Source organism: Schistocerca piceifrons, chromosome 2 (assembly GCF_021461385.2).
Source record: "Schistocerca piceifrons isolate TAMUIC-IGC-003096 chromosome 2, iqSchPice1.1, whole genome shotgun sequence".
Lineage (NCBI taxonomy): Eukaryota > Metazoa > Arthropoda > Insecta > Orthoptera > Acrididae > Schistocerca > Schistocerca piceifrons.
Genome location: NC_060139.1, coordinates 867,170,278 through 867,194,145, shown reverse-complemented (window position 1 = coordinate 867,194,145; position 23,868 = coordinate 867,170,278). Strand labels below are relative to the sequence as shown.

General features: G+C 46.4%; 1 protein-coding gene across 1 annotated transcript in view; it reads right to left on the bottom strand.

Annotated features, from left to right (window-relative positions):
- LOC124775943 (paired mesoderm homeobox protein 2B-like) overlaps positions 1 to 23,868 on the bottom strand; it is a 302,111-nt gene that overhangs the window by 14,915 nt on the left and 263,328 nt on the right. The window contains exon 5 of the mRNA XM_047250787.1: positions 1,783 to 1,908. Within this exon, the coding sequence (XP_047106743.1) occupies positions 1,783 to 1,908 (126 nt within the window). The remainder of the gene's footprint in view (positions 1 to 1,782; positions 1,909 to 23,868) is intronic.

The window sequence follows — 23,868 nt, the reverse complement described above, 5'->3', positions numbered from 1 at the left end:
CAGGAACAGCAGAGGGCCTTGAATACTAACTTGGGGAAGGACAGAAATCATTAGGGTATAGAAAAATATCCACTACCAGTTACGATAAAAGGTTATTTATTTGTCACACGACCGGTTTCGGGCTTGCGCCCATCCTCAGGTGTTTATACATTCATGTAAATGTTTATACTGTTGGAAATTCACAGACATCATTTCTCTTTTACTCAATGACTTTCTGTCAGTTACTAGAAACTGTGACGTTTCTGACAGGAAATCACGAATGCAGTAGCACAACTGTAACAATACGCCACTGGCACGCACTTTGATTTGAATGCGCGTCTGAGGAACAGTTTCAAAAACCTTCTGGAAATCTACAAATATGGAATCCATTTGAGATCCCTTGTCGAAAGCTGTCATAACTTCGTATGAAAAAAGAGGCACTTGTGTTTCAGGTTTCAGAAGAGTTGCTACCAACCTACTCGAAGCTAGAATAAAGTACATAGTCGCAAAGGAAACGGTGTGGCACTTAATTCTTGATTTGTCTGCTATAGACTTCTGGCTTTTATGATATATTAACATTGTTTTCTGCTTTAGTAATTTACTTCCCCAAATAAAATCTTGTATAGAGGAATTGATTATGTATAGCCTTCAGCTATCTGAATATTTTTTGTATTTTTATTTGTGCTGGGGTTAACTTTGGTATCAATTTGATTAACAGCTTGCAAGGTATAATTGTATTGCTATATGTTAATATTCATATTGTTTTATTATTCACATGTAATTTTAAACGTTATTTACAATGTCATATAGAGGAATCTAGTTATGTTCAATCTACAGGCACATACATAACCTCCATACTCAGGAATTGCATGTGAGAGAATCAGGTTTTATTATTTCCTTTTATTCTAAGTATAATTATATTCTTTTTATTAATTATATTAACTTTGGTAACCACTTATATCTAACAATTTATGATTTGTATGTTATCTCATACTTTAATTTTTAAATTTTGAATAGAGGAATCCTATTATGTTTGAACATAGCTGCCTGAATACTTCCTGTATCTAAGATTGTTAATGCAAGAATTTACCAATACCATTATATTTTAATATCCATTATGCTCTTATGTTTCATGTGAAATTCTATCATCATTTATAATCTCACATATAGAAATTTAGCTCAGTTTCATTTTTGGGGCACATGTATAGCCTTACACTCTAAAATTGCATCAGGGAGAACTCGGTTCTTGGTAGATACCATATAGTTTAGAATTCTTTATCTTTGTTTTCTTTTGTGTATATATTTTTATATCTATTTTGTTTTATTTTATACTTAATTAATCATATTAGTCTTTATTAATTATTTTGCATATAAACATCACTCACTGTATTAAAGAGTGTACCAACACACAGAGCAACAGCCAGGGCAGAAACATTAGAAAAAGGTCCGCCTCCACGTGGCAGGGATGGTAACGGAATGGGGACTTGTCAAGCTAACATAACTTGCAAGCAGCCATTACGGCTAAGAGACCTAACACTGCCTGGCTTGTCACTTGTCTTAAGTAGCACACAGCCCACCTTAGTCACCCAGGTGGTGGGCCACTCTGTTGTGTTTTAATGAAAAAAAAAAAAACTCCAGGACCAACACACCCAGCGGTCGCACCCTACTGTAGGCAGCATAGCTACGCCACTGTGGCTAGCATGGCTATATCGCAAGCCACGGCAGAATGCAGTGGCTGAGGAATTGGGTTGGTTGGTGTGAAGCACGGAGAGAGGAGTGTTTGCAATCAGAGCTCGGACTGACCTTGTCGACGTCGAGGGCGTCCTTGTCGGGGTCCCTCTTGCCCCTCTCCTGCTCCTCTCGCTTGCGCTGCTCCTCCTTGAGGCGCTCCGCCTTCCTCCACTTGGCGCGCCGGTTCTGGAACCACACCTGCAAAACGGGTGCCCCGTCAGGCCAACGTCTTTCACATTCATCGGCCAGCTAGCGCCGCAAACGCACACCAGATCGCTCGTCGTTCCACCATACTATCGAGAGAACCACACACCCAACGTGTCACCAATTTCGCTCTTACGATAGTGCAGTGCCTGTGTTATTCTGAATTACGATGCAAAGTTCCTTTGCACACATGCATGCAATCGACTTTCAAGTAAAATGTCTCACGTGTATGGGAATATACGTAATGTATGTGAGAGGTGGCATGAGCCCCCTCTCATATTTCTATCTTATTCTGAGTAATTCGATTTTCCTCTCTAATTGCATGCGGTGAAAAGTTGCTATTCCTTCACACGCGGACTTCCCACACAGCGTCTCTCGTCACCCGGGTGGTCCGGTGACAGGCGGGTTCTGCTGATCTTGAAAGGGTTAAGCCGACGGGTGTGAGGGAGTCGAGTGGATGCTTTCCAGACGCCGACATTGTCATAAGAGCGGCGGCGACACGCTCACAGGGGCCTGACGGAACGGCTGGGCTAGAGATTCCGTTACTTCGCAGAAACTTAGTGAAAACACTTTCTGGCGGGCTACCAGCGAGGCGTGGGAATGACTTGTGTTTCCAGGCAGTCTTGGCGGGCAAATTCCCGCGTTTTCTGCAAAATCGTAACTGTGATTGGCTTGCCCAGGGAATAGCTCTTGCCGTAGCAAAATCGGCGCAGAAATTGGCGCCAAGTATCTCCATTGGTGGAATAGTACTGCGTCGGCAATAGAGGGGAATTTTCCGCCGGTTTTCCAGTTGCTGATTGGAACGTTTAACCACGACCACTGTCGTGGGGGCGGGAATGTTCTGTGTTCGGCTTGTACGGGTGCTCTTGAGAGGGTCGGCTCTCGGCTTTCGGTTGGAGTAAGTTACAAGACTGAGCTCTCGCTGCTCTGGACACCCTGCCTTCCGTTAGCTGTCTAATATACTTTCATTTAATTGTAACTGTTTGACGAAGTTGCTGAAGTTTCGACTTCAACATAACTTTCCGAGTACAGTTGGCAATTGAGCGTTCTGCGTACAAGCGGCCTATGTTGTCCGTCTTGAGCAGTTTTGGCTAAAGTTGACTGTACCGGAGTTACTGTGTGACTTCTCCTTTTAAAATCACTCACTGTACCGTCAGTGATTGAGTAGCGACCCTTCTTCGTCTACTCAGAGGCGTATTTGTGTTGCTAGGAAGTCCTTAGTCTGGAACAACCATATCACGAGAATTTGTTTCGGGCTATACTCACGACATTATCATCACCACTACGGGACGTCGAAGCAACCAGCCATCGCCTCCAGTATGCTAGATCGTGTCCTTGCAGTTAAGAAGACAGCACCAGCAAATCAGGGAATTTTGCTAGGTGATAATCAGAGCTCAGCAGAGCGCGCCTTTTCGTCTTTTCTAACTTTGTTCTGTCTTGGATGTTCATTGTCTGAGTTATCACTACAGTAGCAGCAATTAATGTTGGGTTGGCTGGGTGTTTCTCTTAAGATTTGCAAGGAATTGGCTCCACATACCACTTGGTCATAAATGTCACAATCTAGTTTATGGACAACTTCACCTTCACAGCATTTATTTGAGTATCCAATTTGATGTATTGTAAATGTTTCATGTGTTTTGTTTATTATTTTGAGTTTAGTCATAATAAATCAAATTGTTATTTTGGACAGAACTTTCATTCTGTTAATCGGTAGAGCAACCCTTTCATTTCTCACTACGTTAATGAAACTTTCCTTTATCTAAATAATTTCTATCCAATTAAATTATTGCAGGTGCCAAAATCTTTTCTACTCCACTTGCAGGGTCGATTACAGTCAGTTCGCGTTTCTTCTTAATCCATGTGCAACAGCAAAAGTCGGAGTTAGAAAAATAGGGGGGGGGGGGGGCTTAGAGCATTATTTCCATATGAAGATTCGAGAAGAATTTAGTGCTAAATACACTGCTAGCCCCGGTACCTCGCATATGTACGAGTACAGGTTGTAGTCATATGGTTGACGACATGTGGAAATTTGGGTCTGGTTGTGAGTCGGGGACGGATAGCCAAATGGTAAGGCGGCCACTCGCGATAAGAGGGAAATCCGGGTTCAAGTGCCGGTCCGGCACAAATTTTCATCGTCATTCCATTCTACAGGTGATGGTTGTCCATATTCGCGGCTGCCAACACATTTCATGTATTACATAACGGCTGTAGTCGCCACAGTGCCAGTTCCTTTGGGCATGCATGCATGTCTCAAGGTACTATGCATAGTAATTCGGAATAACGCAGGCACTGCAATATCGTATTTAAACACCGACACCAAGCAAGCTGTTTTCAAGTTGAATAGTTGAATGTCTCACCTGTGCGGGAATATACGAGGGTGAGTCAAATGAAAACCTTAAATTTGCAGTAACAAATTGAAATTTCGCGCCGTTATCCTGTAAGTTGGTAAGCGTGCTACAAACAGCGTGCAGAATGGCCTGCAGATGGCAGCATAGTGCAGATGCACACATACCGTCGCAGTATCAGTATAAAGGTGGCCGCACCACTTGCGACTTGCACCAGAGAGGAACAGCGTTCTGTTATTCGGTTTTTGCGTAGTGAAGGTGTGAAACCTATTGAAATTCATCGACGAATGAAGGTTCAGTACGGTGATGCATGTTTGTCAGAGCAGCAAGTCTGCGATTGGAGTAGGAAGTTCGCAAATGGTGTGATTCGTCCGGGTCAGACGCAACGAGTTGTGACTCCACAGAACATTGCAGCAGTTGAAACCACAGTGAAGGAAAACCGCCGAGTGACACTGAATGACATTGCAGCATGTTTACAGATTAGTCACGGGTCAGCACACCACATTGTGCATGATGTGCTCCAGTTTCACAAAGTGTCTGCAAGATGGGTGCCACGGCAGCTGACTCCTGAAATGAGAGAACGACGTGTTGATGCTTGTGAAGAACTTCTTCGGCGCTTTGAACGAGAAGGTGATGGCCTCCTTGCAAGAATAGTTACTGGGGACGAAACCTGGGTTCACTTCCACCAAACGGAAACGAAGAGAGCGAGCAAGGAATCGCGCCATTCCTCGTCACCAAGTGATTTCCACATGTTTGGAACACTCAGAGACGCAGTGGGAGGAAAGAAGTTCCGTTCTGATGAAGAGGTACGCCACGTGGTGCATGAGTGGTTGCGCAGGCTACCAAAAGAATTTTGTTCTAAAGGAATTTATGCACTTTGTAAGCGCTGGAGGACTTGCGCCGGCCGAAGTGGCCGTGCGGTTAAAGGCGCTGCAGTCTGGAACCGCAAGACCGCTACGGTCGCAGGTTCGAATCCTGCCTCGGGCATGGATGTTTGTGATGTCCTTAGGTTAGTTAGGTTTAACTAGTTCTAAGTTCTAGGGGATTAATGACTTCAGCAGTTGAGTCCCATAGTGCTCAGAGCCATTTTTTTGGAGGACTTGCATTGAGTGTGGGAGAGATTATGTTGAAAAGTGATAAAGCTTTGTACCACTTCTGCACAATAAATAATATTTTAAAAATATTTAAGGTTTTCATTTGACTCACCCTCGTATATGATGAATGCACAAGTACAGGTTGTATACACATTGCATTGTATTGTATTAAACCGGGGCTCTAGAAACGACGGAGATGCTTCGTCCCGCCATAGCCCTCAGTGGTTCACAACCCCACACCAGGCCACAGCAGTCCACCCACCCTACCTGCCACCCCACACCGGACCCAGGGTTAGTGTGCAGTTTGAAATGTAAAGTTCCTTCGCACAGGAAAGCATAATCGATGTACGAGTACAAGACTTAGACACATGGAAGTTTGGATCTGGCCGTAAGTAGTGAATCGATAGCTAAAGGGTAAGGCAACAGGTCGGGACAAGCGGGAAATCCGGATTTCACTCCCGGTCTGGAACCTATTTTCATTGGTGTCATTCCATTATACAGCTGAAGGTAGTCCACATTGACAACCACGAATACATTTAATAAAATTTAATAAATTTATATCAAAACTACATACTGCACCAGTACTTCGTTCAGAAACGTCTCGTAAAAGTAGTAGCACAAACTCAAATTTACGGTACAATGCCGGCCTGAGTGGCCGAGCGGTTCTAGGCGCTACAGTGTGGAACCGCGCGACCGCTACGGTCGCAGGTTCGAATCCTGTCTCGGGCATGGATGTGTGTGATGTCCTTAGGTTAGTTAGGTTTAACTAGTTGTAAGTTCTAGATGACTGATGACGTCAGCATTTAAGTCCCCTAGTGCTCAGATCCATTTGAACCATACGTTACAATAACTTTAGACAGACTTCCTTTTAGTGTCAATGATCTCAATACGAACACAAAAAAAAACCATATACGCCAGTCTCCTACGTTCACATAGCACGATCTACATGTAGACTTGCTTCTAAACGCTGTGACTGCTAAAATATACTACATTCTTAGAAGTAACCACTAGATGTCTGTCTTGAAATAGGATAGGTGGTTTCATACGAAAGGCAGTGGCACTTTAAAAAAATGGTACATTCAGGCAGGAATCACTGGTAGTCAAAGGGTTCAAAGCCACTGTTCGCGGTATGAGGCGCCTTGCCACAGTTCGCGTCGCTTCCCTCCGTCGGAGGTTCGAGTCCTCCCTCGGGTATGAGTGTGTGTGTTGTCCTTAGCGTAAGTTAAAGTTAGATTAGTAGTTTACAAGCCTAGGGACAGATGACCTGAGCAGTTTGGTCCCATAGGAACTTACCACCACCTTTGTCACTGTTTATTTGTATCTTGCGGAGTGCAAAACAACGTGTGTGTGTGTGTGTGTGTGTGTGTGTTGTGTAGAATAGGAGCCGGGTCGCTGATCTGCACAAACCGCGCGAACGCTCCACTGGGCAAGCTTTCGGTGGCGCATATCACACCCCGGGGAGCTGGGGCAGCGAGAGAAGGGCTGTGTGTGTTTGAGCGCAGTGAATGCGTTTTGTCGCGACGCGTCGCCACCCGTGTCGACTGCTCGCAAGAGAGGGAGGGAGGGAGGAGGGGGGGGCACCCAGCCGTCTGGAGTGGCGAGCCCCCCCTCTGTTGTTGTCGGCCGTGTTTGCCTGGCCTGCTCACTGACTGGGCCCTCCACAGCCTCGCCGCAACGCAGTGCAGCTTAACTGCTGCTGCCTGCGTTCCCCTGCTGCCTGTTCTAGAGGGCCACTCCACTTCACAGCTGCGCCACCGCCACCGCACCGGTTCCGCACTCAAGCTTGTTAGCACTGCGGCTCCGTGCAGGACACTGTATCCGACCGATTTCCAGCAGACCTCTTTCTGTTTGCGGAACAGCTGGGCTATGAAGATTGAATTCTCTATACGGTGTGAGCCAGTTGAGATATGACACCCCAAATACACTGCCCGACAAAAAAAGTGCAGCGCACAGAAGACACGGTCGGATGTCAATGTAACTTTGTACACGTACACACAATCTGCGGGTATGTACATTGCTGATATGACATAACTTTACGCTTTTACCGTCATTAGAATCTATGGCGCATTTAAACAATAAGAAATCAGCACAAGGTAGTTAAGTTTGTAGACTGAAAACGTAGCCTGAAACTATGAAATTCTCTAGCTGCCTGGCTGGCCAGCAGCAATTCTCTGTGAAAGGTACAACAGCAGCACATCAGTGTTGTTAACGGCGCGGTAGGGTACATGAGGTGCGTGAACTGCATCAGATCACTCAACAGCACACTGATGCCGCGTACTCGTGTGAAACAGCTTTATCAGCACTTGACGACATAGTCGGCCTCCATGTAGCCGGTGGGCTGAATAGCCCTCTATCCAGATTTTTGGGGGTATTCGACTGTGCCACTGGCCCGATGTTGCGTCGTCGAGGTTTCACTCGACCAAATCTGACCACCACAAGGAAGCATCGCAACATTGTGCACCGAGCACCTCGAACCGCTTCACATCTGCGCCTACAATCCGAGGATAAGTCATCGGCTCCCTGCAACATTCCCTGGCAGCCAGACTGCAGAATTACCACGCGTACGATGCCGTTAACGCGACAACACAATTGGCCCACTTGACGCCATTGGCATAGGATGACACGGCAGTCGGTCGGACCCTATTGGCCCGTCTATGATGAGAACACGGAACTTTACCTTACTTCTGCTGTCTCACGCATGTTATGCTAAAGATTACAGTTATTAATTAATCTCCGTCTACATTTAAATGGATACTCTGCAAGTGACACACGTGCCTGGCAGAGGCTTCGTCGAACCTCCTTCACAACAATTCTCTAAGTATTCCACTCTCGAAGAGCACGCGGAAAAAACTAGCACCTACATCTTTCCGTGCGAGCTTTTATTTCCCTTATTTTATTATGATGATCGTTTCTCCCTATGTTGGTTGGCGTCAACAAAATATTTTCGCATTCGGAGCAGAAAGTTGGTGGCTGAAATATCGTGAGTAGATACTATCGCAAGCGCCTTTTTTTTAATCATGTCCACTCCAAATCCTGTATCACGTTCGTGACGCTCGCTCCCTTCTTTCTCGATAATTCAAAACATGCTGCTCTTCTTTGAACTTTCTCCGTATACTCCGTTAATCCTGTCTGGTAAGGATCCGAGACCACGCAGCAGTACTCCAAAAAGAGGACGGACAAGCGTAATGTAGGTAGTCTCGGGTCTGTTGCATCTTCCAAGTGTTCTGCCAATAAATCGTGACATTTTCTGTGTGTTCTTGTAATTCCTATATTTAGTTGAATTAACAGCCTTTAGATTTGATTGGTTTATCATGAAACCGAAGTTTAACAGATTCTTTATATCCCTCATGAGGATTACCACACACTTTTCATTATTTAGAGTCAATTGTCAATTTTCGCACTATACAGATACATTTTCTAAATCTGTTTTGCAGTTTGTTTTGACAGGTGCAACGACAGAAAATCAGACTATTATTTCAAATGAACAAGCAGAGTTCGGTTAAGTTTAATGTTCTGTCAGTGGCTGATTACATTAGACACGAATTTTCCGTAATTTTTACTCAGTGTCATTAGTTTGTCAAGGTAAGGAGATGTACAGTAAAAACAGCTCTGCAGTAAGGTAGGCACCGTAAGGTGCAATGTTTAATATTTGTGAAATCTCAAGACCAGACATTTTAACTTTTGCTAGTGTACCGAGAGTATGAATGTTATTGTATTTTATACTCAAATAACGTTTGTCTGCAGCAAATGCGCAAAATTCTTGCTTCCAACATCACTATAAGCATCGTCGAGGAAATGACTGCAGCACCTTCTCGAAAATTCCTGGCTATTTATGAATGATTGTCGCGGTCCCAAAACTTCTCACTTACTCGAAAATCTAACTTGAGTTGGTCGCGGATTGTCTAAAGTTTTACAGGTAGCTTTACAGCTGTGCGTTTCCGACCTGTGGCTACCTGGCAAATTTTGCTCGATTCGACGTCGTCTACCCTACTCTGATCTTATTATCAGACTGCTTTTCCCCAACTTGTGCATAAGTTTTATAGAAAGGGACTTATAAGAGGACTTCAGCAACATAACACGCGCAGAACTCAAGCAGCTAGTAAGAAAATACACTATGTGATCAAAAGTATCCGGATACCTGGCTAAAAATGACTTACAAGTTCATGGCGCCCTGCATGGGTAATGCTGGAATTCAATATGGTGTTCACCCACCCTTAGCCTTGATGACAGCTTCCACTCTCGCAGGCATACGTTCAATCAGGTGCTGGGAGGATTCTTGGGGAATGGCAACCCATTCTTCACGGAGTGCTGCGCTGAGAGGTATCGATGTCGGTCGGTGTGGCCTGGCACGAAGTGGACGTTCCAAAACATCCCAAAAGTGCTCTATAGGATTCAGGTCAGGACTCTGTGCAGACCAGTCCATTACAGGGATATTGTTGTCGTGTAACCACCCCGCCACAGGCCGTGCATTATGAACACGTGCTCGATCGTGTTGAAAGATGCAATCGCCATCCCCGAATTGCTCTTCAACAGTAGGAAGCATGAAGCTACTTAAGACATTAATGTAGGCCTGTGCTGTGATAGTGCCACGCAAAACAACAAGGGGTGCAAACCCCCTCCATCAAAAACACGACCACACCATAACACCACCGCCTCGTTATTTTACTGTTGGCACTACACACGCTGGCAGATGATGTTCACCGGACATTCGTCATACCCACACCCTGCCATCGGATCGCCACATTGTGTACCGTGATTCTTCACTCCAAACAACGTTTTTTCTCTGTTCAATAGTCCAATGTTTACGCTCCTCACACCAAGAGAGGCGTCCTTTGGCATTTACCAGCGTGATGTGTGGCTTATGAGCAGCCGCTCGACCATGAAATCCATGTTTTCTCATCTACCGCGTAATTGTCTTAGTATTTGCAGTGGATCCTGATGAAGTTAAGAATTCCTATGTGATGGTCTGGATGGACGTCTGCCTGTTACTCATTACGACCCTCTTCAACTGTCGGCGGTCTGTGTCAGTCAACAGACGGGGTCGGCCTGTACGCTTTTGTGCTGTACGTGTTCCTTCACGTTTCCACTTCACTATCACATCGGCAGCAGTGGACCTAGGGATGTTTATGAGTGTAGAAATCTGACACAAGTGACACCCAATCACCTGACGACGTTCGAAGTCCATGTGTTCCGCAGAGCGCCCCATCCCATTCTGCTCTCTCACGATGTCTATTTTTTTTTTTTTTTAATATAGTGTATAGTGTGGACTGAAGAGATCATCCTTGATGACTTATTCTTCTAGGATGGGATGTAAGGATAAAAGGAAAGCACTTTATTTATTACACATTCAGTTAGGCTTGGGCACGCAATGGGTTCTTTAGCCTGCTGTCTTTGGTGATGCCTATCTCCTGTGGAGGGTGAAATGTGTCAAGGCTGTTATGTGCGACTGCTTCCTCGTGTTATGACAGTTTGCCTATGAGGGGTGAAACGTTATTGACTTCGGTACTCGATACTTGTGCCATCTTGCAGGGTTTACCGTTCCTACAGATTGTAATTGTCGAACTTCGTCCCTAAGGGCATCGATCTTGTCAAAAACTCGTAGAGCCTTGTCATGGACCTTCTCTTGTATAGTGGTCTCGTGGAGTGCGGTGCGGATGTCGACGTTTCTTGTCCACCATGGAGCTCCTGTGATCCATCGATAGCAAATGTTTTGCAGCGCTTGGAGTTTGTTGTAGTTGGAGACGCACGTAGTTCCCCACGAGGTGGAGCCATATAACACTGTGGGTTCCACCTTTGCCCTATACAATTGGAGTTTAGTCTTAGGGTTGAGATCCTTACTCTTCAGGAACGGAATCAACGACCTGGCCATCTTCTGGGCTGCCGTCTTCTTGTCGTCAATATGCTGCGTAAAGAGCAATTTTTTGTCAAGGTAGACACCGAGATACTTCACTCCCGGCGATCATGGGATAAATTGGTCAGCTATTTGGAGTCTGTCGTTCAGAACTGGTTTCCTCCGTGTGAACAGAACGGCTGCCGTCTTCGTCGGGTTGATCGTTATCTTATTTTGCAGCGCCCAGCGTTCCATTACAGCAAGTTGCCGTTGCATCCTAGCAATTAGTTGGTCCAAGTGTCGTCCAGTTGTCAGAAAGGCCGTATCGTCCGCATAAAAACTCGCCGTAACAAGGGGGACTGTTGGGATGTCATTTATATATAAGTTGAAAAGTAGAGGCGAAATGACAGAGCCCTGCGGAATTCCTGCGGAGACCAGTTTCATTTCGGAGTTTTTATCGTCGACTCGGACATACAGTTTCCTGTCCTGCAGAAAGCTGTAGATGAGTCTAATGTAACAATCCGCAATAGGGGTAGTGCGATGCAGTTTGACGATAAGGTTGGGCCGCCACAGCTTATCGTAAGCTTTTTCGATGTCAAGGAAGACACCAATCGTGAAGTGCTGCTTGTTGTATCCTTCTTGTATCCGTTCGGTGATCCGTAGAAGTTGAAGTTCGGCAGATAACTTGTCCTTGAAACCGAATTGTTCGGGTCGTATAACATCATGCGCTGTAAGCGTGTCATGGAGCCTCTGCAACAGCACTCCCTCGAGCACCTTGCCAAGGGTCGGCAAGAGGCTAATTGGCCGGTAACTGTTGGGTTCTGTTGGGTCTCTACCTGGCTTGGGTATTGGAACTACTCGAGCCGTCTTCCATGCCGTAGGAAATATCTCTGCAGAAGACAGCTGTTGAGAATTCGGGTAAGGAGCACAGTTGGCTTGCTGGGCAACTGTTTCAAATCGGTGTTGCTTATGGAGTCGTTGCCCGGCGCATTATTCCGAGTCTTCCGGATAATTTTATGGGTCTCTGCTGGTGTGGTGAGTTGTGGGCGGCTCTGCACAGGCGTAGTACTAAAAGCAGTATAGTCTGCTGTAACGACGGCTTCCTGTTCTTCCAGGCGGACGTCGTTCACGGGGGTCGCTGGTGTAGACATCTGTTCTTGGTAAGTCGTAGCGTACAGCTCTGCCTGGGCGAGTTCGTCATAGAGGAGGCCATCTGGTCCTCGGATGGCTCGTTTAGGTGGCCGCTGGTGTCGTATGTTCTTGACTACCTGCCATTCGTTCTTGGTTCGAAGTAAGAATTCATCCATCTTATCTTCGCAGACCTGCTGTCGCCACTCGGCCACTCTCCTGTGCAGTTCTCGTGTTAAGACGTCTGTTTCTCGTCGATCGATCGGGTTTCTATAGCGGAGCCAACGTCGCCTGCTCCTGTTTCTCTGTGTCTTCAGTTCTTGGAGTAGAGGCGGGAACTCGTCGAAAGCTACTACAGGGTAGAACGTGTGAGTAGTTGCCCTCCGTTTGGCTACCTTTATCTTCTGCGTCAAAGTTTGTACCGCGATGTCGATGGTTTCCGGTGTTGAAACGTCCTGCGTCGGGCAGATATTGTCGTCAAGATATGTTTGAAATTGACCCCAGTTCAGAGTTTATGAGGTTGGGTGTGGAAGGTTGGCCGTTGCGTTTTCCACTATGCTGATAACAGGTCGGTGGTCAGACGAAAGATCGTCGACGGTGCGGAGCTGGAGGTTCGTCTCAATATTTTTGAGGACAGCGATATCTAGGACGTCTGCTTCTTGCCGATCGACGTAAGGAATCCGTGTGGGCTCTCGTGTGCCATGGACTGTGATGCCCAGTTCTTCTTCCATGGCAATCAAAGTTCGTCCACGAGGGTTCGTACGCCGGGAATTCCACGCGACGTGCTTGCTGTTAAGGTCACCTCCTAGGAAGTTTTTGTCAAAATTGGTGAAGATACTCCGTAGGTCGTCTGGCACCAGGTTTTTACCGGGGCTGTTGTACGCCGCAATGAAAGTGATGTTGCCTGCCGCCGATCGAACCGTTACTGCTGTTGCCTCCAGATGTTGGAGGTGTGGTAGTGTTTCATGATGGTGCCGCAGTTCCCTTTTAAGCAGAACTGCGGTCCCTCCACCTCGCTGGCCTTGTCTGTCAGTTCTATAGACGTACATGTTACGAAATCTGAGCTCAGTTGTTGGACGAAGGTGCGTCTCCGATACAAGTGCGATGTCGATTTTGTGACGTTGTAAAAATTCAGTGAATTCTGTTTTCTTGTGTTTCATTCCGTTAGCGTTCCATATACAGATTTTCAGATTTCTCGTGGTCCCAGGGCGATCCATCTTAAGGTGTTCCAAAGGCCTTAAATACACTTTCGATTAAAGAAAGTATCCCCCCTAGTTGTTGCTGCACGGCGGTGAGAAGTTTCGCGACATCAGAGAGCGCTGGAGCTATAGATTCCATCAAATGAGCTGGTGAGACGTAGGTTTCCGGTTCCGGTCGGCGTGGTGATGCTGCGTGGGCGTATGAATAATGCTGGCGGTGCTGTCGAGGTGGAAGTGCTTCAGGAGGAGGCTGTGTTACTGGCTGCCGTGTCGCCGCCGGCTGTTCTTGTGTCGTTTGCTGACGGTGGGGAGGAAGGTGTAGCGTCAGGTTGGAGTTCCGTATGACACGAGTCCTTCGTTGAGAGGGCTGCGGGGAAGACCGTTGTGTATATTTCCTGAGAAGTTCCTGGTACTTCTGGCAGCCACGCCATGTGGCAGGATGGTCCTTTTCACAGTTAGCACATTTCGGCGGAGCCCCTCGGGGATGCGTACATGCTGAAGATCGGTGTTGCCCTCCACATCGAACGCAGCGAGCAGGCAAGCTGCAATAATTAGCTGTATGTTCGAATCGCTGGCAGTGGCGACATTGAACAGGTCCTTCTTGTCTGTTGTAGGTTTCAATAACGACTTTAGTATATAGGAGGTATTTGATGTCGTAAATCTTGTAGTTTTCCTTTTGGGCTGGCAACGTGACACAGTAAGCATCTTGACGTCGTAATTCCTTCGTCTTGTCGTCTCGATTTTTAAACTGGTGGACGTAGATGACAGGGAAACCCTTCTCTATCAGTGCGTCTTTCAGTTCTTCCTCCGTAACTTCGGCAGGTAGACGTTTGACAACCACTTTTAGGTCCTTGTCCTCCGCGGCCTGATGTGTAAAAAAGTGGATGTTATTCGACACAAAGAAATTGATAGCCCGCCGTTGATCTTCATAGGAGTGAAAGTGATATTTGATCATGTCTCGTTGGTAGATGGCCTTAAGACTGCCGTCAATATTCGCTTTCAGCGCCTTGTTGAGTTCCATGTAGTTCTTGGTATGGTAAATAGTAATGGGCGGGACTTTGCGTAGTAAGTTCCGGCCAGAGCCATCTGTCCCCTCTTTATCTGCTTCGAGATTGACATCACTCGTCTGGTCCATACGTTCTGGAGCATCTGTACTATCTTCCGTCGCAATAGCCGCATAACGGTTGGAAGTTTTCAGTTCTTCTGGACGTTGTCGCTTCCGAGAGTTGTTCTGCTTAGGACAAGCGTTGAGTCGTTTTCTTTGGCGAACTAGTGTAAAATCGCCCTCTCCGTCGGCGGGCTGCTTGGTCCAAACTTCTTCAGAGGAGACTCCCTCCATTTCGTCGTCGTCGTCTGGTGGAGAAACTTGTTCCACGTCGTCTACTTGTTCTTCAGGCTGTGAAGTAGGAACTGTACTAGTGGGGTTGTCGTATACTTCCTGACTTTGCAGAATCATGTGTTGTATTTCACGTCTTAGTTCCCGTTGCTGCCCATCGTTCTGTGTTAGCTGATGCCTCTCGTCATAGGGATTTGACGTACGTTGTCCTCCGCTCTGCATTCGCATATCACTCGTCGTGGTCCTGTCCTCATTATGTTGCCTTTCAGAGTCCGTTGTCGTCGCAGGGGTCGTCGCCGTTGTATCCGTCCTGTGGGGAACGGCCGCCGGGACGGCCGGGCAGGCCCCACCGACCGGCCAGCGGCCGGCCCCGGCGCGACCGAGCCGGCTGGCTGGGACGCGCGCGTTCCGTTGTCCGCACTCATCGGCATCGCGCGCTCAACTGACCATGTCTAATGACTACTGAGGTTGCTGATACGGAGTATCTGGCAGTAGGTGGCAGCACAATGCACATAATATGAAAAACGTATATTTTTGGGGGTGCCCGGATACTTTTGATCACATAGTGTACCATGAAGTCGCAAACCACAGTACCGTCGTCACGGGAAGAAGTCTCACGCGCGTATACCCTACCGTACGGTACCAAATGTAAGCAAACACGCAATTCGTGGGTCGCATGTTCTCCTGTACGCTTGAAGCCGATTAGTCAATGCTCTGCTGTCGTAGCTACCAGAAACGGTGCTCGTGGAGGTACTCAGACGTTTACAACGCACAGTGTCTGATCAAAAGAACCCGAACACCGCTATGTGATGCGGAATTTGCCACTAGTTGTCGCGAGAGGCGGACCCGCCATGATAAGAGGTGGCGGGGATTATTACGCTGTCAGTGCAGAAGCAGTAACAGTAGAATGGGGCGTTCAGGAGACCTCAGTTACTGCCAACGTTTACTAGTCACTGGATGTCACCCGAGTAAAAAATCTATCAGGACATTTGTACTCTTCTGAAACTGCCAAAGTCGACTATTGCTGACATGGCTGTGAAACAGAAATGCGAAGGAATAACTACATCTAAGCCAAGACAAGGCACATCGCATGTACTGACGTACAAGGACTGTCAAGCATTATGGAGGGTTGATCTAAAATCTTGGTTGAAACAATCGGAAGTATTCGCTCATGACTTTCAACGTGCTACCAGCACTCCAGACAGCAGAATGACTGTGCGTAGGAAGTTAAAACGAATGCGTTACAATGGTCGAGCAGCTCATCATAGGCCACAAATTAATGTACTGAATGCTGAGTGATGCTTGAGGTGGTGTAAAGAGAGACACCACTGGACTGGAGATGACTGGTGTGGACTGACGAATTACGGTATACCCTTCAGCAATCCGATGAAGGGTTTGGGTGTGGCCAATTCCTGGAGAGCGTTAACTGCCATCACATGTAGTCTCAACAGTGAAGTATGGACAAAGTGGTGTTATGGTATGGCGGTGTTTTCGGTGGTTGCAGTGTGGTCTCCTTATTCCGGTTAAGAAAACGTAAAATGCGGTGGATATGAACACGTTTTACAGCGTACAGTAGAGGAACAGTTTTGAGACGTTAACTGACTGGATCAGCATGAGAAAGCACACTGTCTTATAGTAGCAGCTATCAGGCAATGGCTTATAGTTTACAGACAAGCAGTTTATAGACACTCACATTTATCAAATGGACTGACCTGCCCAGCTTCCCGATACCTTTCAGATGAGTTAGAAACTCGACTTCGCTCCAGATCCCAGCCTCCCACATCACTATGTTCTCTGGTTTCAGTTCTTGAGGAAGAAAAGGCTGCAACTTCTCTAAAGACATAGTATCCGCACCAGAGTTCCAAAGGATTGTAAGGATGGCCACGGGCCTTATTAATGTCCATTAGTACATCTACATCTACATCCTTACTCCGCAAGCCACCTGACGGTGTGTGGCGGAGGGTACCATAAGTACCTTTATCGGTTCTCTCTTCCATTCCAGTCTCGTATTGTTCCTGGAAAGACAGATTGTCGGTATGCCTCTGTGTGCGCTCTAATCTCTCTGATTTTATCCTCATGGTCGCCTCGCGAGATATAGGTAGGAAGGAGCAATATCCTGCTTGACTCCTCGGTGAAGGTATGTTCTCGAAACTTCAACAAAAGCCCGTATCGAGCTACTGAGCGTCTCTCCTCCAAAGTCGTCCACTGGAGTTTATCTGTCATCTCCGTAACACTTTCACGATTACTAAATGATCCTGTAACGAAGCGCGCTGCTCTCCGTTGGATCTTCTCTATCTCTTCTATCAACGCTATCTGGTACGGATTCCACACTGGTGAGTAATATTCAAGCAGTGGGCGAACAAGTGTACTGTAACCTACGTGACCGTGTGTTTCTGATGAGATAGTGTATAAGACATATAATGGTTTTCGTTTATGGCGAATGCTGCCAAACTGTTAGAGCAAATGTCCAGTTGCATGCTGGGAGTCCCGACCGTGCCAACCCCTGACGATCTGTCTTTGGAAGCACTGTAACAACAATTTTGAGAGACTAGATGTGTAAATAGTAAAATAATAATAAAAAACAGCGACTGACGAGAGAAATTTAAGTAACATTTTAGCAGCGCTAACACAAACCCACATGTCACTATGAGTTATCTTGAATGAGCGAATGGGATCAGCCTTAGGAATGTTCTGCGTATACCTACTTCATTCAAACGTAATTCATCCTTTCCACAATTCGCCCCATCAACAGTTTCTTGGCAATGACTTCCTAAATCGGTGAAAGTAGTCCGAAATGTTTCTACGAAAACTGCGAAGAAGTGTGTAGTTTATATGCTCCTTTTGTTTACGGATGAATATCGTTTCTAATCAGGGGCAAATCAGTTTTCGCAGTATGCACTACTGTTCAGTTGGAAATCCACGCTACCTCAAAGAAGTGAATAAAACAGTTTGGTTTGTCACCGTGCTTTCCGAGCTTTTCACGGACCGTATCATCGGTCAGTTTTTATTGATGGGACTGAAAAGAAGAAGAGTTCGTCGGACAAAATATTTGTCATCTTTACAATGGCATTGTACACCGCTGTAGATGAATAACAGGTAACTTGCGGACGTGTGACTGCCCCGGACGTGACAGACTGCGAGATAGGAGCTATCGTGTTTGGAAGTATCTAAGACCACACTGTCAGTGAAGTTGCCAGATTCGTTGGTGTGTCAACGTGCACTGTCCAACGTGTCTACGAGGAATGGTGTCCCACTCGCACCCATCTAACGTGGTGTAACAACAGTGGTTGTAATAAGATCCTAACCGATAGGTCCAGAGACAGGTGTCACGTCTTATCAGTGACAGTAATGGTTTTAAACCAAAAAGAATAACTCTTGTCAGTGAATGTAAATCCATCTAATCCATTTTCGGAGCGAACATTACGAAGAGAACTGCACGCAGTGGACCTTTAGAGTATGGTACCTCACAGCGGAATCTAAAACTGTATGTCATCAATGGGGAAAGCACAGAAACCAAACAGTCATTGACTGAAGGCGTTTGGTGACGTCCGACGAGTCGTAAGTTTGACGATTTTCGAATTATGCGAGGCGTCGAGTGTGTCGGTGGTCCAATGGAGTGTTTAGCTCAAAGGATGCCCGAGATAGTTCTGTGATGTTTTTCATAACACGACCTGAGGTCAGTCATTCACATTACCGTGAACAGGAACCCGGGTGTTTATTTCAGCATTCTAGGTGACCAAGTTTTATAGTTTCTTCTACGAGGGAAAGTCAAAACGTAAAGGGACCTTTAAGAAAAGGAATATTTATTCTAATGACAGAAAACTGAAACCTACGTTGTTTTTCTGCGTAAGCTCCCTGCCCCTCAACACAGGTTGTCCAACGTTTCACTTTTTTGATTCCGTCAGAAAAAAGGTTTTTGTTTGTACCTGTAACCAATTTTGCACAGCATCAATGACTTCTGCATCGGTTGCAAATCTTACTCCCCTTGAGCGTTGGTCCAAACATAAGGAAATCGCTTGGAGCCAGGTCTGGACTGCAAGGCGGATGTTCCAGCGCATTGAATCCAAACTCCTTTCTTGTTCCGGCCGTTCGTTTGGCAGACCGTGGCCGAGCGTTATCTTGCTGCAGAATGACATCTTTTCGCAGTTTTCCGCTACGTTTGGATCTGACTGCAGGTTTCAGTTTCGTTCGCAACACATCACAATAATTCTCATTGTTCACGGTTTCGTCTCCTGGGGTGAAATGAACGGCTACGGCACCTCCTGTGTCCCAGAATAGTGCTGGCATAATATTACCAACTGATGGCTGACATTAAAATTTCTTAACTTCTGGCGATGATAGGTGTTTCCAAACGATGCTCGCAGCCTTACTTGCCGGTTCGTGATGATGCACCCTCTTTGTCTACAGTAACGGATGCTGTAAAAATCCAACCTTCCTCCCGATGATAAAGGGCCAAATGTTTACTAGAGATGTCCATCCTTTGCGCCTTATGCTGCGCCGATAATTCTTTCGTTACCCACCTTGCACACACTTTCCGAAAATTTAGCCTGTGGTGTAAGATGGAATACGCTGAACCGTTACTAATACGTGAAGTATTGGCGATTTCATCCACTGGGATTCGTCTGTTTTCCATCACCATACCTTCAACAACTTCCAAATTGTTCTCAGTTGTTGACGTCGATGGCCAGCCCGACCTTCCCTCGTCACATAGAGAAGTTCCTCCCTGTTTGAAGCGCTGCATCCATTCATAGATCTTGCTTCTCAATAAAGAGTTATCATCATACTGCGCTTGTATTCGACGAGTAATTCACGCAAGTTTAACAGCTTCCGCAAGCAAAAAGCGAATCACTGCCCTCGTTTCCTCCTTGGTGCAGATCGACAATGGAGCTGCCATATTTCACGGTCTGCTACAATACAACGACTAATGCGTGAATAAAAGTGACGCATTGTATGGAATTGTTGCAGACTACAGTACTTCAGCCCTGGATGCTACCAGTGTTACCAAGCCCTACAGAAAGAAATTGCAGAAATCCCTTATTGACTTCCCTCGTCCATCTTTCTGACGAGTATGCTGCGGACATTCCCGCCTTCCAAGACGGCAACAGCCACAATGACAGGGCTGCACGGATGTGTTCGTGGTTTGACGAACACTCAGGTATCTTATCGCAGCAAGACTGTCTTGTTAACCACTCGACCTTAATCCTACAAAAATTAAAAGGGACTATTTGTAACAAGATGAAATTCAATGCTCAATATAATTTGCCCGCAGTTTGGTAGATCTGCGGAAACCAGTCATCAGTGGGTGGATTCACCATCATATAAAATACTTTAAGAATCTCGTGGAATCTTTCCTTCGCCGAGTTAAGGTGATCATCAAGGCTAAAGGCGGAATTACACGGTATTCGCGTGGTGTCACCTGGGTTTGAGTATCTTTTTGTCTGGTATGCTTACTACTATACTATTTTACTAAAACAACATCGGTATCTCGTGGGACTAGTGTCTAACCGCTGTTACCCACACAGAAAATATCTGAGACTGTCTGGAACATAAGGTGAATCGTATCAATCACTCCATCAATTTGGTAGTTTTACGGAACTAATTATGAATGACTTGCTTCAGTTGCATACGACATACCTGAAGAAAATTGACATCTCTTCCTCATCGTATGGAGGCCATTATCTACGCCAGTATAGTCGTGAAACGGTATTAGCTTGATATTTCCTAGGGGTGAGTAATTTTTGGGACCGAGCGAGGTGGCACAGTGGATAGCATACCGGACTCGCATTCGCGAGGACGAATATTCAGCCGTCCTGGGTGACCGAGCGGTTCTAGGCGCTCAGTCTGGAACCGCGCGACCGCTACGGTCGCAGGTTCGAATCCTGCCTCGGGCATGGATGTGGTGTCCTTAGGTTAGTTAGGTTTAAGTAGTTCTAAGTTCTAGGGGACTGATGACCTCAGATGTTAAGTCCCATAGTGCTCAGAGCCATTTGAACCATTTTGATGACCTCGGACGTCCCATAGTGCTCAGAGCCATTTGAACCATTTGAACCACGAATATTCAAACCCGCGTCAGGTCATCCTGGTTTAAGTTTTCGTGACTACCCTAAATTGCTTCAGTCAACTGCCGGGATGGTTCCTTTGAAAGGGCACGGCCAATTTCCTTCCTTAATCCGAGCTATGCTCCGTCTCTAACGACCCCGTTGTCCACGCGACGTTAAACACTAATCTCCTACTCCTCCCTGCCCAACTTCTGGGCCGCTGGGTTTATGACCCATCTCTTATTAAAGAAAAAGTGTCTCCGAATTTAGTTTCCCCATGTATAATAGATTGCGATTTTGCTAAATTGGAAAAAAACTACAGGAAACAATCCCTATGTAGTATTTCATTTGATTAATTTCATTAATGTGCCTATGTAGTGTCACTATCAAAAATGGTTCAAATGGCTCTGAGCACTATGGGACTTAACATCTGTGGTCATTAGTCCCCTAGAACTTAGAACTACTGAAACCTAACTAACCTAAGGACATCACACACATCCATGCCCGAGGCAGGATTCGAACCTGCGACCGTAGCATGTAGTGTCACTATCCAGTCTTTTAGAAAATGTAATAAGAAGTAGCGAGGGGATCGCCGTGAAGTACTATATTAGTAGCTACATGTTGGCAGCCACAGTGTGGTGTTATGTGAGTGACAAAAACGTACACGTAAGGGGATTGGGAGACGAGGCTAACTGCCCTCAGCACAATGGTAATGACCGGAGTGGCCAGGTTGATGTCACTGTACCTGGGGACAAGTCTCTTGTTATGGGCGACGTGACTAGGTGCCAGGTTTTAGTGAAACAAATACACCTCTGAGCGATATAAATATCTCTGAATTTTGAGAGACGAAGCACTCTCGTCGCCGAAGTGCATCACGACGCGAGCGCAAGACCGGACAGAGAAACGACTGGGCTTCGCCAGCACCAGCCACAGGTTCGATACCGGCTGCACCTGTGGCCAGCACTAAGTTCCTCACGGGACTAGCTGCTATAGGCTGACAACCTGCTGTCCGCACCTGCGACTACATGTACTGACAAGGGAACCTCTCCATCGCACCCCCCCTCACATTTAGTTATAAGTTGGCACAGGGGACAGGCCTTGAAAAACTGAACACAGATCAATCGAGAAAACAGGAAAAAGTGTGAAATTATGAAAAAAATAAGCGAAGTATACAAACTGAGTATTCCATGCGTAACATATGCAACATCAAGGACAATGTGAGTTCAGGAGAGCCGTGGTCCCGTGGTTAGCGTGAGGAGCTGCGGAACGAGAGGTCCTTGGTTCAAGACATCCTTCGAGTGAAAAGTTTAATTTTTTATTTTCAGACAATTATTATCTGTCCGTCCGTCCGTCCGATGCGATCACTTTTTTGCGAGTGATTATCAAATCTACAAGAAAACCTAAATCGGGCAAGGTAGAAGAACCTTTTCACCCATTCGCCAAGTGTACAAGTTAGGCGGGTCGACAACACATTCCCGTCATGTGACACACATGCCGTCACCAGTGTTGTATAGAGTATATCAGACGTGTTTTTCTGTGGAGGAATCTGTTGACCTATGACCTTGCGATCAAATGTTTTCGGTTCCCATTGGAGAGGCACGTCCTTTCGTCTACTAATCGCACGATTTTGCGGTGCGGTCGCAAAACATAGACACTAAACTTATTACAGTGAACAGAGACGTCCATGAACGAACGGACAGATCATAACTTCGCGAAAATAAAGTAAGTAGAGTTTCCACTCGAGGGAAGACTTGAACCAAGAACCTTTCCGCAGCTGCTCACGCTAACCACGGGACCACGGCGCTCCTGAGCTCACACTATCCTTGATGTTGCCTATCTTACGCATGGACTACTCAGTTTGTATATTTTGCTTTTTTTTTCATAGTTCCACACAACTTCTTCCTGTTTTCTCGATTGATCTGTGTTCAGTTTTTCAAGGCCTATCCACTGTGCCAACTTATAACTAAATCTGAGGGGGGTGCGATAGGGAGGTTCCCTTGTGAGTTCCCTCTCCGGGACTCAGTATCACAGCGCCAGCCGCCGTCCGACTGTTGCCAGATAGCAGCAGGTCGAGTCCGCGCGCAGCAAGTCTTCACGCCACAGTGGACGTTTGCGGAACTGAGTGGGGCCGTCCCAGGCGTCGTTGCCGACGGAGTAATGGCACGCCACTGACGTCACGACTGTGGCCCACAGAGGCCACCGAACATCCAATGGCCTGCCGTAAGCACTGCTATGCGCTGACTTAGCATCCTCTCACCAGGGTCGAAGCCATTCCTCTTAGGTCGGCGCTGGGCAGCGTCAACCACATGAGATGTGTTTTGACTCACTAGGCCACGACAGCTGTGTTTCCACTGGGCCCTCCAGCCCGTCACCGCCATCACTCACCGCTCCAACTGCACTAGTCACCTGATGCGATAAGCATGAAGAAAGCGGAAATACCTTCCAACGGTGGTACTACCAGTTGAAGGCGGAGGTAACAGGTCTTCAACAGCGCAGGTTTCAATGATAAGAAGCTCACACGAGCACACACCAAGTGAGTGGAAATATTCTGCCTGCACTAGTGTTTTCGTTCCACATTCGAGAGGGTAGTAATATTGTCCGTGATCAGCGTTAAGTCGTCCAACAGCATTAAGCGCATGCTCCCTAAACTGATGTTGGAGCGTGCCGCAGTCATGAACTGCGTTACAGACCTCTTGAGTGTGGAGCTAAAACACCATTACAGACAGAACATTCCCACTTGCCGGGAGTTTTCTCACGTGTGCTTCCAATCAATGAAACATACACTTTCAAAGACTCAAAAAACAAAACAAAAAAATGGCTCCAAGCACGATGGAACTTAACAACTGAGATCATCCCCTAGACTTAGAACTACACTACTGGCCATTAAAATTGCTACACCAAGAAGAAATGCAGATGATAAATGGGTATTCATTGGACAAATATATTATACTAGAACTGACACGTGATTACATTCTCAAGCAATT